The sequence below is a fragment of the Phacochoerus africanus genome, chromosome 6 (genome assembly GCF_016906955.1).
Source record: "Phacochoerus africanus isolate WHEZ1 chromosome 6, ROS_Pafr_v1, whole genome shotgun sequence".
NCBI lineage: Eukaryota > Metazoa > Chordata > Mammalia > Artiodactyla > Suidae > Phacochoerus > Phacochoerus africanus.
In genome coordinates this window covers 121360406-121380224 of record NC_062549.1, presented here as the reverse complement: position 1 = coordinate 121380224, position 19819 = coordinate 121360406, and the positions used below count along the sequence as shown (strand labels likewise).

General features: G+C 34.2%; 1 protein-coding gene and 1 non-coding gene across 5 annotated transcripts in view; one reads left to right on the top strand and one right to left on the bottom strand.

Moving 5' to 3' along the window:
• The window catches only part of PTBP2 (polypyrimidine tract binding protein 2), an 82378-nt gene that overhangs the window by 24326 nt on the left and 38233 nt on the right, over positions 1 to 19819 (top strand). For all 4 annotated transcript variants that reach the window (XM_047785228.1, XM_047785227.1, XM_047785226.1 and 1 more), the window contains exons 4-7: positions 12216 to 12388; positions 13348 to 13491; positions 19397 to 19561; positions 19658 to 19768. In XM_047785228.1, coding sequence (XP_047641184.1) covers positions 12216 to 12388; positions 13348 to 13491; positions 19397 to 19561; positions 19658 to 19768 — 593 coding nt within the window. The remainder of the gene's footprint in view (positions 1 to 12215; positions 12389 to 13347; positions 13492 to 19396; positions 19562 to 19657; positions 19769 to 19819) is intronic.
• Positions 18265 to 18370, bottom strand: LOC125130148 (U6 spliceosomal RNA). The gene has a single exon (XR_007135653.1). It is a non-coding gene; the product is annotated as a U6 spliceosomal RNA (small nuclear RNA).

The following is a 19819-nucleotide window of genomic DNA, read 5'->3' as shown; positions in this document are numbered from 1 at the left end:
ATGCAATTGGAGTTTCGGAGAGAGAGAATAAAGAGAATGGGGCCAGATGTATACATAATTGAAGCAGTAATAGCTGAAAACTTCTAAAATTTGAAGAAAAATATCAAGTAGGATAAGTAAAAAGAAATATACCAAGGCACATAACAGTCAAAATATTGAAAACTTAATAAGCATCTAGGAAAAAGTTATCTCACAGGAGACTGACGCTTTGCATTCAAAGAAAAAAAAAAAAAACAACGTTCTTTAGGCTGAACGGAATGACACTAGACAGTAGCTTGGATCTATAGGAAGTAACGGGTACCAGGAATGGCAGAGATGTGTATAAATTAAAAGGCTATCTTTTAATCCTTTGCCTGAAAGACTGTTTATCAAAAAAACAAAAAACAAAACCTTTAAATGATGGCGGTTTATTCTGTACGTAGAGTTTTATGTGACAACAATTAGCGCAAAGTGAACTTAAGTGGAATTTTATAGATTAAGATTCTTAAATTTTACATGAAGTGATAGAGTATTAACTCTTACATGGAATATCCTGATAAATTAAGGTAGCATATTGAAACAGTGTCTTAAAAAAGATACAAAGAGGTATAGTTTAAGGCTAATAGAAAGTTGGAGGGCTGTTTTCAAAGGATTGTAAAGCTAATAAAAGTATTCATATTGTAAAGTAATCAAAACTGGCCTATTAGCATAAAGATAAATAGTAGTAGAGCAAAATAGAGAGTCCAGAAATAAACCCACACAATTATGGACACCTGGTTTTCAATAAAGGTACAAAGGCAATTCAGTGGAAGAAAAAATTAAATTTTTCAGTAAAGGGTTCTATAACAATAAGGTATCCATTTACTGCCAAAAACAACAGCAGCAAACTACTTAGAGCTATGGACTTCATACTGAAATGAGCTCCAGATGGACTTTTGATACAAATGTAGAACTTGAAAATTATAAAACTTCTAAGAGAAAGCATAGTAGGAAATCTTTGTGACCTTGGGTTACGCAGAAATTTCTTTGATGTGACCCTGAAAGCGCAGTCTATAAAAGAACAAATGGGACCTTATCAGTTTTAAAAACTTAGGCTATTCAAAAGACTGTTAAGAGAGTGAAAAGACAAGCCACGGAGTGGCAGACATCTTTACAAAGCATGTAGTTTATTATAAAGATCTTTATCCAGAATATATATAAATTCAGACTACATATGTAATCTAAAACTCAACAGTAAGGCAACAAACAACCTAATGTAATAAATTAGCAAAAATAATTGGTCAGTAGAAAAGATACACAGAAGGTAAGTAAGCATGTGAAGAAGATGCTCAGCATCGTTAGTCACTGGAGAAATGCAAATTAAAGCGAAAGTAAGATAACATTACACATCTATGCAATAGCTAAAATTTAAAAAACCGACCATATTAAGTGTTGGAAAAGATATGGAGGAGTTGTAACACTCGTAAGCAATTGATGGGAACATAAAATTGTAGAACTGCTTTGGAAAGCAATTTGGCAGTTTTCTTAAAAAAGATTCAGCTATTTGTCTCCTAGGCATTTACCCAAGAAGAATGAAGGCGTAGACTCATATATGAATGTTCATAGCTTTATTTGTAATATCTGAAGGCCATAACAAGTTAACTGTTTATCAGGGAATGAATGGATGGATAGCTGTTTTGTCATTGAATTCCATTGCATACAGTGAAGTACTGCTCAGCCATATGGAGTGAACTGTTGCTACATGTATCAGCAGGGATAAATCTCCATATAATTATGTGAAAGATGGGGAAAAAAGAATACCTCTGTATGATTCCATTTATATAAAACTCTAGGATATGCATGTTAAAGCAGACTGGTGGTTGCTTGGCATATAGAGGTGGGAAGAATGGGGGTGGGGAAGGGTCATAAAGGACACAAGGAAATTTGGGGGTGATACGTAAAAAGATTCTGTGATGGTGAAGGTTTAATAGATGTAAACATACGTTAAAACCTGTCAAATTGTACACTTTATATGCAGCTTTTTATGTGAATTGTGCCTCATAAAAAGAAAAGCCTACAGTGGAATACTATCAAACATAGCAAGAGAAGAACAACAAGTCACTGGACAGAAAATAAATTGCTAGATGTTAAATTGAAACACAAAATGTAAATTAGCTAAACTTAACGTAGTCTAATACAGTGACCACTAGTTTTATGAGGCCATTGAGCATGTGGAATGTAACTACTCCTAATTGTGAAGTAAGTGGGTGTTTCAAAGACATAGTAACAAAGAAATAGGAATGTAAGATACCTCTTTTTTTAAAATATTGATTGTCGATATGGTAATATTTCAGATATATTGGATTAAAATATATTACTATTAAAATTAATTTCAGGGAGTTCTCTGATGGCCTAGCGGGTTGAGGCTCCTGCGTTCTCACCGCTGTGGCTCTGGTTGCTGCTGTGCGGCATAGGTTCAATCCCTGGCCCAGGAATTCCCACATACTGCCTGTGTGGCAAAAAAGAAAAAAAAAAACAAAAACAAAAAAAAAAACAAGAGAGAACCTGAAATAAACGTTGCAACTCTCATTAAAAAAAAAAAAATTAATTTCACTCCTTTTTACTTTCTGGTATGGGTACTACAATATTTAAAATTATATGACCTGCGGTATCTTTCTTTTGAACATTCGTAGTCTAAGAAGTTCTATTAGGAGGCAGAAAATGTCAGACTGTATTAAAAAGCAATACCTAACTACACTGTCCAGTGCCATAGTCAGACTGCTTGAAGTACAGAGACAAATTGAAAGTAAAAAGGATGGAAAATAATATTCCATGCGAAGAGTAAATAAGAAAGGTGGTATGATCGTGTTAACATAGATAAAGTAAGAGTTGAGACAAGGAGTATAACCAGGTATAAAAAAGGTTTATTTCTTAGTGCCTCAAAGAATCACTATATCGGAAAACATAACATTACTTAATTTGTATATTAGTAATAACAGTTTCAAGGTACATTTAAAAAAATAACAAGAGTGAATCAGGGAAATCTACAATATTAAATTGAAAATTGGATATTTTAACATTCCCCATAGTAATTTATAGAACAAATAGATCTTAAAGATTTAGGATTTGAAAAGTGCTGTCAGTTTGGCTTAACTCACATTTATGAAATGTTAAATGACAGCAGAACAACTTTTCAGGTGTACATAGAATATTCAGCATGACATTAAAATAATTCTAAATTTCAAATGCTTGAAAGCTCATATAGTATCTGATTATAGTGAAATTTGACTAGAAATCAAGAATCAGTAAGAAATCTAGGAAATTACCAAATAGTTAGAAACTTACACAATTCTGAACAAAGGTGTAAAGGGTATATTTCTGACAGAATGAACATGAAGATACATCAGAATTTGTTGGAATGCAGCCTAGGAAATGCCTGAGGAAAATTGTTTTATCCATATATTAGGTACTTAACTACCTATATTAGAAAATATCTATGTTAGGGAAAAGGGTTTAAAACTCTTATCAAGAAAAAGCATAAATTATCAGTATCATGACTGAAAGTGGAGATGGCACAACAGATGCTACACAGTGTAATAGGATAGTGAGATTGGTAACGCTGATAAATTCAACAACGTAAGTAAAATAGGTAAATACCTTTATAAACCTGATTTACCAAAACTGATAAAGATTATCTTTACATCTGTTATAAAGATGGACTTTTTGGTAAAAAATCTTTGCGTAAAGATTACTCCAGGCATATGTGATTTCACTTATAGATGGCTTTCACTCATAGGTGGTTTTACTCAGGCATGGGCGGTTTCACTACTGAATTTTTGAACAAAGTTAGAAATGATAGCCATCTTTTAACTTTTTTTTTTTTTTTTTTAGAAAATACAGAAGGGAAGAAAAGTGGGGGGGGGGCACTTGCTAATTCACTTTATAAAGCCACTGAAACCAAAATCTAGCAAAGGTAATACAAGAAATCAAAATTTCATAGTAATATCTTTCATGAACATAAATACAGGTGTTTGTAACAAGATGTTAGCAAATCACATCCAGCAGTACATGAGTGATAATTTGTGGTGACTGATTGAGGCTTACCCCTTGATGGTGAGGTTTAGCAATTGAAGATGAACTCAGTGTAATTTATCACAGTAGTGGAATAAAGGAGGAAGGAAAATCATGTTAATAGAAGCAGAAAAAAGCATTTGACAAAAACATAGCATCCATTCATGAGAAAATGTAATCAGAAAACTTAAGGAGTTCCCGTGGTGGCGCAGTGGTAAACGAATCTGACTAGGAACCATGAGGTTGCGGGTTCGGTCCCTGCCCTTGCTCAGTGGGTTCACGATCCGGCGTTGCCGTGAGCTGTGGTGTAGGTTGCAGACGCAGCTCGGATCCTGCGTTGCTGTGGCTCTGGCGTAGGCCGGTGGCTACAGCTCCGATTCGACCCCTGGCCTGGGAACCTCCATATCCCGTGAGAGCAGCCCAAGAAATGGCAAAAAGACAAAAAAAAAAAAAAAGAAAACTTAATAAGAAAGGAAACTTGTATAAGGTAGACAAGGGACGTCTACAAGAAATTTCATTCATAATGGCAAAATACTGAATTCCTTTAAATCAGGATGAAGTAAGGATATCTGTTTCCACAATTTTTTTTCTACCTTTTGCTTACATTAAGGCAAGCAAAATAAATAAAAAGCATAAAGATCAGAAAGGAAGGCATAAAACTGTCTTGTCTACAGTTAACGTGATTTTTAAAATAGAAAACCCAGAGGAATCTATGGAATATTTGTTAGGACTAATAGGTGAATTCAGGATTGTTAAGGATGCATTTCAATATACAAAGATTTTTGTTTTTCTGATATTAGCAAGTTTTTGTAAAATGAAATTTTAAAAGTTCATTTATAGAAACATCAGAAAGATGAAATATCAGAATAAATTTAACAATATATTCAGGCAACTACCTCAGTAACTACAAGATATAACACAGAGAAATTAAAGAGCTGAATAAATGGATACACCATGTTTACAAATAGAAAACTCATTATGTTAAAGATGTCATTTTCCCCCAAATTGGGATGGAATTGAATCTGTAAATCAGTCAGATTCAACAGGCATTTACATTGAAAGTGATTAATTGATCTAAAATTTATGTGGAAATAAAAAAGAACCTAGGAGAGTAAAACCATTTTGAAAAAGGAAAAAAGTTGGGATACTATCTGATTTCAAGATTGATTATAAACTTGAAGTAATCAAAACAATTTAGTATTAGCACAGTTAGTGTCACAGAATAGTGTTCAGAAATAAACTGCTACATTTGTAGTCAATTATTTACAAAGGTGTCTTGGTCATTTAATGGGAAAAGGGAAGTCTTTTTTTCTTTTTTTTTGTCTTTTTGCGTCTCTTGGGCCACTCCCGCAGCGCATATGGAGGTTCCCAGGCTAGGGGTCTAATCAGAGCTGTAACTGCCAGCCTACACCAGAGCCACAGCAAAGCAGGATCCGAGCCGCATCTGCAGCCTACACCACAGCTCATGGCAACTCCCGATCGTTAACCCACTGAGCAAGGGCAGGGATCGAACCCACAGCCTCATAGTTCCTAGTCAGATTGGTTAACCACTGCGCCACGATGGGAACTCCAGGGAAGTCTTTTTAACAAATGGTGCTAGAACAATTGGATATGCACATGAAAACTCCAAATTAGAAACTCAGTCCTTCATACTGTACAGAAAAAGAAGATGAATTACATACCTAAACCTCACAACTATAAATAGGCAAAGCTTTTGAGGAAAAAACCCTAAAATATGTCTTCAATCTTAAGGGGTAAATGAGAATTTCTGAGATAGGTTACCAAAAAAACCCACTAACCATAAAGGACTGCTTTACCAACTAGAGGCCATCTCAATGAAAAACTCCTCAAAAGACATTGTTAAGACAATGAAAAGGTGAGGCACAGACTGGAAGAAAATATTAATGTCCACATATTTATCTGACAAAGGACTTACACCCAGAGTATGTAAAGAATTCTTCCACATCCGGTACGAACAGCTTAATCTTTTTTAAATGGACAAAAGAAGGTACATGAATGGCTAATAGGCACATGTAAAGATTTATTAGTCATAAGGAAATCAGAGTTTATAACCACTACAAGATACCACTACAGATCAACTAGAATCTAGGCTAAAATTAAACAGATTGGCAGTGCCAAATGTTGATGAGGATGTGGAGCAAACTAAGACTATATGCCATTGCAGGTGAGAGTGTAAAATAGTTTGGAAAAAGTTTGGGAGTTTCTTAGAAGGTTAAAAATAAATCTACCTTGTGACCTCGTATTTCCTAGGTTTTTACCCATTGAAAACATGTTCACTACAAGAGTTATACAAATGTGTGTATAGAAAACTATTTATAATGGTCCAAAACCTGTATCCAGACGTCTATCAATAGGAAAATAATAAGTTGTGGATTATTACTCATTAAGAACAAAAGAATTACTATTAATATGTGTAGTAGCGTGAGTGAATATTAGTAAACATTGCGAAGCAAAAGGAGACAGACAAAAGATTATATACTGTGTGATTCTATTTCTCTGAAGAGTAGATAATTAATTTTCAGTATAGAAACCAAAGTAATGGTTGCCTGTGGGTATTGGGTATTGACAGAAAGGATATGTTCATATCAGTGAACAAAGTTGTAAGATAAATCCAAAATTTGTTTGAAATAGAAGGCTGCCTCTGGAAACCATCAACTATTTGTAATTTTGTATTTTTGCAATTTGTAAAATACGAGAAGGGGAATGGCTACCAAAGTCCTGTTGGGCAGGTGTCTGGATATAGATTTGATTTGTTTTACTAAGGGGTTTGAGCTTTACCAGATTTATACATTTCAGAAAGGGTTTTTGTTCCATTTATATTTTGTTGGGGGACCGACGGGGGTGGGGTGGGGGTGGAGGTTACTACTGTAAAATTGGAGGACAGTTTAAAACTTTAATCTGCTCTAGAGATACTGAGGTGTCCTGAATTTTAGAGTCTCAGAAGAAAATATGGAGATGTATATGTATCAAGAAATTAGAAGAATTCTGAGTCATTTGGAAGCAGATTTTGGTAGAAGAGAAGTATTATGAGTTTTGGCCTAGAATCACCGGGTTGATGGATAGTAGTCCCCACAAAGGGAACAAAGTGGAGAAAGATTTGTTTTTATTGAAAAGAGAGAACAATCTGTTACTATCTTACTTTTTAAAAGTATGTTTAGCAATGATCTTGTACTTGATTATAACTAAAGAATGAATTGAGTGTTTGTAGTGATGGACTAAAATGTCTTAAAGCTCGTTTTAACGTAAGAAATTTACATGCCTGCAATTTATTTTATCTTTTGAACAGAGGAAACATGGAATTTTAAATTTCTTGTGAGTCTGTGTATGTTCAAACAGATTTGAATACTGATGCTTCTAAGAGCAAATAGCCTATAAGACCTTTGAAAACTAGTGATTATACTTACTGGAAAAATACATGATTGTGATACAGATGTCTCAAAAATGGACCTTTATAGACAGTATTACAAGGATGCTTTTACGGTTATCAGATACAGAACAGAATTTCATTCTTATATTTCAGCTCTTTCCATGGTGTTTCTTCTAATTGAATTCTGTTTTTGACAGCATCTATCTCAACAGCTTTTCCCTGTCCAGACTTCCTTTGTTTGCAACCTATTTTTGAGTCAAAGGAAAAAAAGAATTTTAGAAATGAGGAAAGTTAATATTATTAGAAACTTAGTTTTGGGGAAATGATTTTATTCAAAACTATTTTGTAGTTTCTTTAGAAGTGAAACATTTCAAAAACATAGCTCTTAACTAGTATTAAAATTGGATTTTATTGAAAGGAATTTGTAACTGTTTGGCAGTGGAGAGCGTGCTTGACAATTTTAAGATGTGGTCTCTTGGATTCATTTTTTTATAGGTGTGGAAATGGAATAGCCCTTTAAGTTGGGTATATGTATTTCTGGCACTGCTGCTAATTGTTAATCTGCTATATTGGGATTTATTTTATTATTACTGAAAGTATGACATTTTTATTTTTGTGAAAGAACTGAAATCATTTGTAGATTCTGTTACACATTACTCAGAACTCTTTTAAGATTTCCAGTTTAATTTTTACATAATTTTTTTGCTCTCATGTCATTTGGTTTTTTTAATGATGCTTTGAGACTATTCCAAAACATGCTTTAAGTTTCAGTGTTTATAAAGGGTCTAACAGTTTTGTATAGAGGTATTGAGATCCTTCCTCTAATTTAGTGTAGCTTTCTCTTAGACTGCTCACACGTAAGTTACTTTTGGCATAAGGCTATGCAGCTACTCAGAAATGAAGAGCTACAGGTAGCTTTTATAGTAAACCTAGTAAGATTTTTTCTTATTTGTGCAGCGGCTGTTGACATTTTAACTAAACAGCTAGTAGAATAGTAACAGAAGTATTTCCTATCTGTATATGCCTACTTTTCTGGTTAGTTCTTTGAAATTTCTATTTTCCCATGTAGGAATGCAAAGAGTATGAGCATTCATTTTTCTTAGATTCTTTTTATTTTATCTGTTTTTTGTTTTTTAAAGCCAACAGCTTCTGTAACACTGTGCTTTCTTTGCCTTGAAATCCAACTCACACTGCTTGGGATTAAAACTTCTTTGCCTTTCTGTTACCGTATTTGATGAAGTAAGTTACTGGTGTCTTTATAAATGCCTTGGTCTTTAGGACTTGGAGAATCAGAGTGTACTTATGTTTTGCTTTCACTGGACAGATGATGTAAAAAGTTTAAAGACGTTGCACTTCAAGTTGGTACATGGTTGAAAGTAGAGTTAGAATATTGGTGAATGAGTGGTGGGACTAAAGTAATAGACTTACAAAATAGAAGGTGATTTTTGAAACCCCTTACTGTCTGTAGTGTTGATGTGAGCAAGTAAAGATGGGAAGGACCTTGGCATCAGAATAGTTGGGGCACTCCAACCATTTTGGAAATGAGTTAGCTGAGGGTCCAAAGCAGGTGTCAGATGAGTCGGGGGCACGGAGACTTGAAAGAAGTTGTTAGGGATACTGTGAGACCAGAGAGATTTGATAAGGATAAGAGGGCTCGTAGCTCTTCCACCAGGGATGGATTTAATAAATTACCCAGGATCTTGGTGAGACCCCTGTGTGTGAAAACTGCGGGTAAAAGGAGAAAACAAAGGTCAATAAAAGGGAAAAGAGATGGACTGGTACTGATCAAATGTGAAGATGTTTACTTTAGGATTGAGGTAGAAGGTTTGAATTTGGAAGAGGAATATTCAAATAGAAACAGTTTTTACATCTTGTCTTGAATTTGTGAGTAGAAAAACATCCTCCCTATGCAAAAAGGCTTTCTTAAGAAGGAAAACTAGTATTTGGAAAAGGTGTAATTGGAGATTTCTACAATTTGTATGCAACCCATATGCCTAAGTAAAAGCATTACTCCATTCGTTGTTGCATAAATTCTTAAAATTATTTTAATTATTACTAGTCTTGCAAACCCAAACCAAAAGTTGCATGATTTACCTGGGGAATGGAAGGGAAAGGGTGGCGGAAAGAAGTCCAAATTATTGTACTTTGTCTTCTGAAAATTCTAGGTTTTCAACCCAGAGAGAGCCCATCTTCCTTACTTCTCAAATAGGAAAATAAATGGTCTGTATGTTTCATAAGCTGAGGGCCACACATTTTGTGCCCTTTTTAAAGTTTTCCAAGGTTGGAGTGTTTTTGTAAATGAAAATTAGCTTAGTTATATTTAAAGGAATCATCATTTCCCAATTTTACACTCGCATAAGTACCACTGTTTAAGACTTTCGTGATATTTAAGACTAAAATATGAATATTTGGTAGCCACCATTTTGAAGCTGTTAACTACCTGAGAGGTGTATCAGGTGGTGTAAAGAGTGTAAATGTTGTTAGTTACATGGAGTTGGAGCGAAAAGGACTTATCTTCTCTAGGCCTTCATATATTGCACAGAGTTTGTCTTTAGGGACCTCTAATAGTGTAGTGAGTTGAGAGCATGGACTATGGAGTCACACTCCCTGAGTTTTAATCCTTTTTCTGCCACTTCCTGTCTTTACCACTTTATCTCACTTTTGGCAGTTTAAGTACCTCTCATCCATAAAGGGAATAGTTGGGTCATGATAGCAATCTTAGAGGTGTAAATTGCTTGGGACATAGGTTTCTTTGAATGTTAAATATCATTGTGAAAAGAAAAGTATCTTCTTTTCCATAAATCCAAAAAAAAAAAAACCCAACAGGTGATTTATCTTCTTTGTTAAAACTGTCCCACCTACCTTTATTATTCAGTCGTCTTACTTACCATCCACTGTCCAGAAATTATCCAACACAAATTCAAAACAGTAAACTCTTATATGCTCTTAATAGGTTTTAGGCAGATTTTAGCCTTTTGGGAATCATATTTTAAGAATCATTTGAAAAGGGAAGCCTTTTTTCTCCCTATATGTATAGGGCTAGGAAAAACTGAAATTTGCTGTTTTGAGTTTCCTAATACTATTACCTGTAACTCATGGGATTATAGGTTGTATTATGAAGTATTCTTGTTATTTAAATAAATGAATGAAAGAGAACACAAACTGTCAGGATTTTATACTCAGGTTACTCTGCCAAGAAAAGGCCTTAGAAAAATAGGCATCTGTGTGTGACTTATGTTTTAAGGTATATGTTTTATTTGTTGATTCCTTGCTTTAAACAAATTACATTATCATTTAACAGACCCAGTAATAATTTTGTTAGATAAGATGCCACAAAGTATGAAATGCAACCTGATAAACTCGAGTACCTGTGCACACATAAATCTCCTTCCTTAAAGAGGAGGTGTGGAGAGCTTTTTGTTATTTCTCTTATTTCTGGAGTGATAAAGAGCTAACCAGTAAGATTTTTCTGGTAATACATTCAGAAGCCAGAACATACTACTCATTTGTACAGAGTCAACCCAAGGGGATTTTTAAATGCATTGGCTGTCCATTCATGTATATAAACTTGAGTGACACTTCAGGTTATACTTAATCAGGTAAGTTTACATATTATCTCTTATCATCCAATAAATTCACTACCACAGCACCCTTTTCTAATCCTCTGCTAAGTCGCATTTAATCACATCACTCTTCTTTACTTTCTTCATGACAGTTAATCACTCAAAGAAATTACCTGGTTCATGTCCTAGATAGTCCACCTCTCCCACTAGATTACAGGAGAGCATCGGGATCTTACTGCTTACTGTTTGCTGCTGCACCCCAGAACAAAAAACAGTGCCACTCATGTTCTTGATACTCAGTAACTGTTTAAAGAATTAATGTTTGAGTAAATTTTGAAGCTACTTAGAAGATCAAGATAATCTTAGAGTTTATATCTGAATGTTTTAGGGGGTATACTGTAAAATACCAAAAATTTTATACAAAATGGAGTTTACATGTATATTTTTTCAGTGTGTAAGGATTCTTCATTTTAGTTAGGTTCTCAGAAATATCCTTGAATTTTTAGAAGATTTAGACCATTAAGACATCACTTATTTTATTGCATCTTTAGTAAGTTTGAGTTTGGGGCTGTTTGTTTTTTGGTGAAGCTTTGGAATAAAGACAGGCAACTTAATTTGTTGTTTGAAAATATATCACTTTAAAGCTCAGAGTAGGGTGAGATAATCAAGTCCATGAGTGATTTATAATGGATAGATGTTGATAGTGACAAAATGTTTAAGTAGAGGAATGTAAGCCAGTGGATTTTCTGCATAATTATTTTTATAGCATTGCCTTCTTCGATTCCATTTTTCAGTATATTTTACAAATCAAAATAATTTAGAATTTCTCAGGTAAAATTATAATCTCCATAATTTTTGCTGAGTCAGATTTTTCACTTTTTAATTTCTTTCAGTCTCTAATAAGTTGATTGAATCATAGCTGTGTTCTGTAACCATTGGACCCATCATTTCTTTATGAATTGCATTTTTATGTTTTTTATTATTGCTTGTTACTCTTTACATATACTGTCCAGAAATATATTTATCCAATAGTAATCTTAATTGATGATTTCACTTAGTAATAATTGGTAGATATGATTTTCTCCATTACTTTGAAAACCTAGTTTTTGAATTTTTGGGAATTATCCATTTGCACTCAGCTGTGCTTTCACATTATTTATTAAAGTTTGTTTTGTGATTTTTATGCAAATAAGGAAAATTAATATAATAAAGATTGTTTCTTTAATGTCTTTCAGCCAATGGTAATGATAGTAAAAAATTTAAAGGAGAAGATAAAATGGATGGTGCTCCTTCTCGTGTACTTCATATTCGAAAATTACCTGGTGAAGTGACAGAAACTGAAGTTATTGCTTTAGGTTTACCTTTTGGTAAGGTGACCAACATCCTTATGCTGAAAGGAAAAAATCAGGTATACTTCTTTCAGGACTTACAAAATGTTAAGCCCCACACACACTATCCAATAGGTGTGCATTAGGTATCTCCTGATAAAAAGGTAGTATTCAGTAGATTGCTTTTCTCAGAGAACATGACAGAAGTCTTACTCTGATTTTTCCTGATAGCTATGTTTGGAAAACTACAGCTAGGGAGCTGAAATGAATAAGTCATTGAGGTTTTCAAATTCTGCCATTTGAATTCACTGTAGGACTCTAACTGAGCCATTGTTCAGCAAGATTATGGGTAATACAGATGAAATGTTTGTGGCTTTAATTTTGTAATTTCAGAAATTGGTAGGGACCTTAGTAGCATCTGTCCTTTAAGCTTATCCCAGGGAAATATTTACCTGATAGCATTAGAAAAAAATTGTCATTATCCCAGATGTTTCTGTATTGCATAGATGTACCTATAGCAACAGGGCCCAGGTACATTAAAAGTCAAATTTGTTTTAATGTTTTCAGTGGTACTATTTAGGAGAATTTAGAGAAGTTTAGTGTTCTCTTAAATATAGTTAATGTCACTTATAACGTGACATTTGATTTTTTCTTTGTCTCTTTTAAATTATACTGCTTTAAAAATGACTTGGAGATCTCTTATATTCTCTAGGTTAGTGGTAAAATACTGGTGCTAGAAAATATTTAGATTTTATTTTCTCTAGGTTTATTGGGGGAAGTACATTTGCAGTGTACAGAAAAATCAGGTGGAAGGCAGAAGTACTGTGTATGCAAAGAGCTTTCTTCTGAGGTTACCTTTAATTGTATATCAAAACTTGAATAAAGGATTTCTGATTCTACCTACTAGAGCATCTGAATGTGACTTGACAGTTTATATTTTAGATAGTGATTTTTCTAAGGAGCTGGATAGATTAAGCAGATAATTGAAGTTTATTCAATTTTAATTCATGGCAGTAAAATTTTTTATTTAAATTTTCAGGCATTTTTGGAGCTAGCAACAGAGGAAGCAGCTATAACTATGGTTAATTACTATTCTGCTGTGACACCTCATCTTCGTAACCAACCGATTTATATCCAGTACTCTAATCACAAAGAACTAAAAACAGATAATACATTAAACCAAGTGAGTATATGTAGGTACATCAATAAAACGGCCTAGAACATATTAAGAATCTCATAAACGTATTAACAGAAAATAAGAAATTGAACCATTAAGAAGATTTTTCTTTGGGTATATTCTTGTTTTTTTTGTTTGTTTTTTTTGCAGTATGTTCCTAAGTATTAAATATTATGTTAACTTAGAAGAGATATGTACAGTCAGATACTTTCGTATTTTAAATTAGTACTGGGTAAATTAGTTAAATGGTATTTTTTTTCAGTGCTTTTAAGATCTGTCACAGTGTTCGTTTTCTTTATGCAGATTAAAGTTTTTGTATAGAAGCTATGAGGTAGGGACTTCAGCATAAACTTTTTTTTTTTTTTTTTTTGTCTTTTAGGCATGGCACATGGAGGTTCCCAGGCTAGGGGTCCAGTCATAGCTGTAGCCACGGGCCTATGCCACAGCAACACCAGATCTGAGCCACATCTGCGACCTACACTGCAGCTTACAGCTATGCTGGATCCTTAGCCCACTGAGTGAGGCCAGGAATAGAACCTGTGTGTGGATGCCGGTCAGGTTCATTAACCACTGAGCCACGCCGGGAACTCCATAAACTATTTATACAGCTCTGCTTCTTAGACTTTAGTGCATGAAATTCAGTGCCTTTGGTTATTTGACTTTTTTTTTTTTTGTCTTTTTAGGGCTGTACCTACAGCATATGGAGGTTCCCAGGCTAGGGGGCGAACTGGAGCTGTAGCTGCCGGCCTACACCACAGCCATAGCAGTGCCAGGTCAGAGCCGAGTCTGACCTACACCACAGCTCATGGCGACGCCAGATCCTTAACCCACTGAGTGAGGCCAGGGATCGAACCTGCATCCTCATGGATGCTTGTCAGATTCGTGTCTGCTGAGCCATGACAGGAACTCCTTATTTGACTTTTTATTGGTCTTAATTTCTTGTGGAAAAATTCCTGTTGGAGATATGTTAATGGTTTTCCTTTGGGGTGTCCGGGGGGATTCAAGAATTGAGAATATGTGAATATTGATTTTTCAAAAATGTGATGTGGAAGATACTGTTTAAAATTAATATTTTTTAGAAAAAGTATAAGAATGGTTTTAGATACAAATTCATAGGATTACAGTAAAAACTTCTAAAAACTTGAGCTCTTTTAATGTAGTTTTTAGCTAAGTATACTTTCTGTTTTAGTAAACTGTCTCTGGTTCATGTTGAAAATTAAATGGAAAATAATTCCTCATGGATTTTAACTTTTGTAAAGAATAAGATCGTTTTGATAGCTTATGGAAAAGAAGCTTGTAGAACTTTTTGTCTAACAGTTCAGGGTAAAATTTCAGGTTTTTTGTTTTTTTTAATTTGATAATAATCTTTATTTCTTTGGAAGTCCCTTGTAGCACACTGGGTTACAGGATCTGTTGTTGCCCAGCTGTGGCACAGGTTGCAAGTGTGGCGTGAGTTCATTTGATCCCTGGCCTAGGAACTTTCACATGCTGCGAGTGCAGCAAAAAATATATTTTTAAAAAAATTTTTTTTGAAGTAGATGTTGTACTCAGAATTTAGCATAAGGAATAATACCAAAAGAAAAATGCCTATTCTGTATTCTTTTTACTTTAAGTTAAAAATGGCGTTTGACATCCCAGTTTTATTTTACATGTTAGAATTTTCAGTAATTAGTGAATGCATTCTCATTTTAAAAGATTGAAATGAAAATGATGTGTACAGGATAAAGACAAGGCATCTATAGATAGATGTATGTAGGGAAGGGGGATTAGTAATTTTAAATAGGCTAACAAGTGAAAGTCCTATTAGGAAGTGATATTTAGGGAGCACATTTCAAAGTGGTTGGAGAATAACCACTTAGTAATTACAGTTTGGATTATTCCAGACACAGGGGACAATCAATACAGTACTCCTTATGTTGAAAAAACTTTTTCTGACAGCTGTGTTTTTGATTTTCAAAATCTTTTTCTTTGATCATCCTTTTTAATTGCAGTTAGTCATTCTTTACAGTTAATAATTGTATTTTTTAAAATACTTGACTGTATTTCCTAATTTCGTTAGTATTAGCTATTATGTTTATCTTGTTCTCTCTTTCCCTGTCTTCCTCCTACCCACCCTCATTGTCTGTTTATATTTCAGATTGGATGATTAGGTCTTTTGACACTTGCATGTTTTCCTCTAGAGTAAGGTAATAAGGAGTTGGATACTAAGCTGGGATTCTCCCAAATGCCAAAGAAGTCTTCATTCTTGGACAGTGAAACTTCCTTTAGAGTTTCTGTTCTTTTAAGGAAGCATTTGGTCGTTGCCTTTATTTTTGCTATTTCACTATTAAAGGGTGTGGGGTAGGGGGAGAGGAACTGAGCTGTTTGTTAGCTAGACTTTCTGTTAACTCTTTTAACCCTGTTAACTCTTTCACCATCTCCCTCCTCCTGTGTACCTGCCAATTTCTAATCTGATTCCTGTGGCTGCTAGCAGTGCAAACCCTGTTTGGTACATGTCCACTGTGTCATCTGTCCATTTAGTTCCATTCATTTTCTGTGTTTCAGGATTTGATAAAATTATTCTCAGTGATGACCTTCTCTCGTCTGTGTCTGTGTTTATTCCATTTTGTATTCATTTATAGGCGTTGTAATAGGGTTTTGTAATAGAAGAAACAAATGTGTGTGTCAACCGTGAGTTCCTCCATAACCTTTCATCAAATCATCAAGTCCAGTGAATTCACTCTTCTCAGTGTCTGCCTAGATTTCTTCTTTCTTGCTACTTCAACAGCTCAGATACAGTCAGCTCTTGGCTATATTATATAAAATAGCTCTCTTACTGGTCTCCTTTCATAATTTTCCTCTTAAATTCTTTCTTACCAGTACAGCTCTGTGTGTGTGTGTGTCTGTCTTTCTAAATGCACAAATCTAAGTTATCCTCCTGCAGCAAATCTTCAGATCTTTTTCTTGCTCAAGATAAAGGCCCTTTCTGAGATGATTACTTGTTCTGTCTTATGGCTCCTCCCACTGTTATTTGAGTATGCTTCCATCCCAATAGTAATTGTAGGTTCTGTAATCCAGTATGCTTTCTCATATATTGTATTTTGAGGCCTTTGTGTTTCTGTGCTGACACTTTTGCCTGCACTGTTGTGGCCCGCCTGCCATTGCATCACCTTTCTATTTAGCGTGTTGCATGGCCAAGTTGGTAGGCATTCTCAGGTTTCCCATTAGCTAGTTTGCCTCAAAGCCATCCTCTGATGTAGAGAGTGAATTAGGTTTGGATTAAGAATCTTTAATACAAATTAAAATCACTGAGATATTGCTGTGTACTACCATAATGGCTAAAATTAAGACAGGTAATACCAAATGTTGGAACAGTGTAGAGAAACTTGAACTCAAGTGATGGGAATATAAATTGATAGAATTGTTTTTAAAACCTTGAAATATCTACTTAAGCTAAACATACACATAATCTTTGATTTAGTAATTCTACTAGTTATATACCTGAGAAAACGTGTGTGTGTCGAAAGATAGGTATGAGAAAGTTGACAGCACACACTGTGAAACCCAAAGCTGGAAACGATCCGTACGTTCAGCAGCAGTAGAATGTGTTGTGGTATATTCATTGACTAGGTTATTGTCAGTAAAAAGAATTAATAAGCTACTGGTGCCTCCAGAACTTGGATGATTATCGTAAAAACCATGTTAATTGCAAGAAGCCAGACCAAAGTAGAACACATACCGCAGGATTCCAGTTATATAATTGGGAGAACACGTGTGTGCGGCTTCTGGAGTGCTGGTAATGTTCTCTTTTTAAATCTAGAGAGTCCTTTCATAGATATGTTCAATTGGTAATATTGAGCTGTATACGCTTACAATTTGTGTCCTTCGTTTATGATTGCTTTCAGTATGAAATTTAATAAAATCTAGATTGGCAAGCCATCTCTGCCCCATTTTTTAAAAATGTATGAAGATATTTGTTAATGATAATGGAGAACATAATTATTGATTAAGGTAAAAATGGAGATGGAGAACAATGAATAGTATTGGAAAGACAAGTATGCAGTACCTAATTAAGTACTTACATGCTTGTTTAGAGTACATATATACATGTCTATGTGGATGTCCCTGGAAGGATACCCAAGGTAATATTGGTGAGGGTGTGTAGGGTAAAGTAGCCAGGGTGCCTGGGTTCCAGAAGAAACATAACTTTTCATACTGTTTGTGTAGTATTCCATGCTCCTGCGATTCCTGTTTTAAAAAGACATTCCGTTATATGAAGTAGCAAATGCTAGAGTTGTTCAAAGTTGTGATAGTTCCATGCTTGTTATAATAAACGTATGTAAAGACATGTTCACTAACGAAGAAAGTGACATTGCAGTGAGTGCTTAAAATAATAAATATGTATTGGGTCAAATATATTCAGATATTTAAATTAAACATTGCTCTAGAAATCCTTTTATCTTTTTTTATAACTATTCTCTATAATGGTATAAATGTATCTTTTTAAAAAATATTTGTTTCAAAATGTTGGATTTGAATTAATGAGTCACTTTGGCTAACTTAAGTTTATAGATCATAATTAACATTTAGGTGGTGAAGTTTGACTAGATGAGTATGTGATTTCTTTGACTAGCAAGCCTTATGGTATCCTGGTTATGGAATATTTTACTGAAATGACCATCCTCTACACCTTTATTGAGTATGATTGGTAGATGACCTGGTGTGAGTTTTAAGGCCTGTAGCTTGTTGATTTGATATATTGCAGAATGATTACTAAAACCACCATTAGTAATAGGTTCCCCAGAAATGTAACACTTCATGAATTTGGGGGTTATGTTTGCATAGGTCCATGCTAATCTTCTCTGTATTGTTCCAATTTTAGTGTATGAACTGCCGAAGCAAGCACTGATTGTTCTTTATTCTCATAAGTGTCCTCATTTTGTGCTGTCCTTTTTCATTCATCACTGTGCTTTATTATACTATTCATCTGCCAGTACAGCTCTTTTCAAACTGTAGAGCAATGTAGAGGTATTTGTCATCATTATATTTAACTGTTCTTTGCCTTTATATAGGTTTTCTGACCCCAGATAAGGTGGGAAGATACTATTTCCTTATCAGTGAATCTGCCAGTAATAATAGGAAAGGAATAATAGTAATAAGGGTAGTCTTTTGAAGGCATTTAATATATTTAGTTGACAGATTTCCTAAAAATTCTGTATTTTTTCAATTCCATATGTATTTTCACATTTTAAAATCTCAAATCAAGATGGTCTGTCATGGTTCAATTAGCAATATCTTATTAGTCGTAATAAGAAAATTGTGCATTCATGTGTGGAAAAATAATTCTTCATATTTTATCTTGAAGCATTCCTGAAATTTCTGTGGTTTTGTACTATGGCATACATCAATTTCTGCTTTAATTATTTTAGATTCAGAAGTTATACTAGTTTGAAAAAAAAGGCTTGATTTGTTCCTGAATGTTCCTATTTAGGATTTATTAGAAATAATAAGCTTTATGGGAGTTCTTTTGGATAAATCTCCCCTTGTTGTGGTTTACCATGTGTCTCTTTTTATGGCGTGAATAATATTAGATTAAAATTTTGTTTCTGAAAGTTTCTGTTTAAAATAAAACATTTTCTGTTAATATGAGTATGTCAAACTGTATCTTGTTCTCTTGGGATGAATTACATGGCCTGTCTTTTCTTGTTCAGCATTCATCCCAAACCTTAGATGATTATTTTGAAATAAATACTAGTAGAATACTTGAGTTATAAACAGACAAAACCTGGCTCATGGCAGGTGCTCAAAAGTATTTATTTAATCTAGATATGTTCTAGGAAAGAATTGAACTAATGGCGTAACATGTAGCAAAGTATATCTTCACCTAAAGATACGGATAGTGTTTCTAAGGTGCTTGTCTTTGGATTTTCAGCGTGCTCAAGCAGTTCTTCAAGCTGTGACGGCTGTCCAGACAGCAAATACTCCTCTTAGCGGCACCACAGTTAGTGAGAGTGCAGTGACTCCAGCCCAGAGTCCAGTACTTAGAATAATTATTGACAACATGTATTACCCTGTAACACTTGATGTTCTTCACCAAGTAAGTTTAATTTAATTTCAATATTTATCTGTAAATTGGAGAAATAATAATGTAGTAGATAAAATTTGTTTTAATTGATTTTTAATGTGTCAACAGATATTTTCTAAGTTTGGTGCTGTATTGAAGATAATCACATTTACAAAAAATAACCAGTTTCAAGCTCTCCTCCAGTATGGTGATCCAGTAAATGCTCAGCAAGCAAAACTAGTAAGTCTAGCTTTTTATTGAGATTATGGTAATTTTCAGCAGCCAATATTT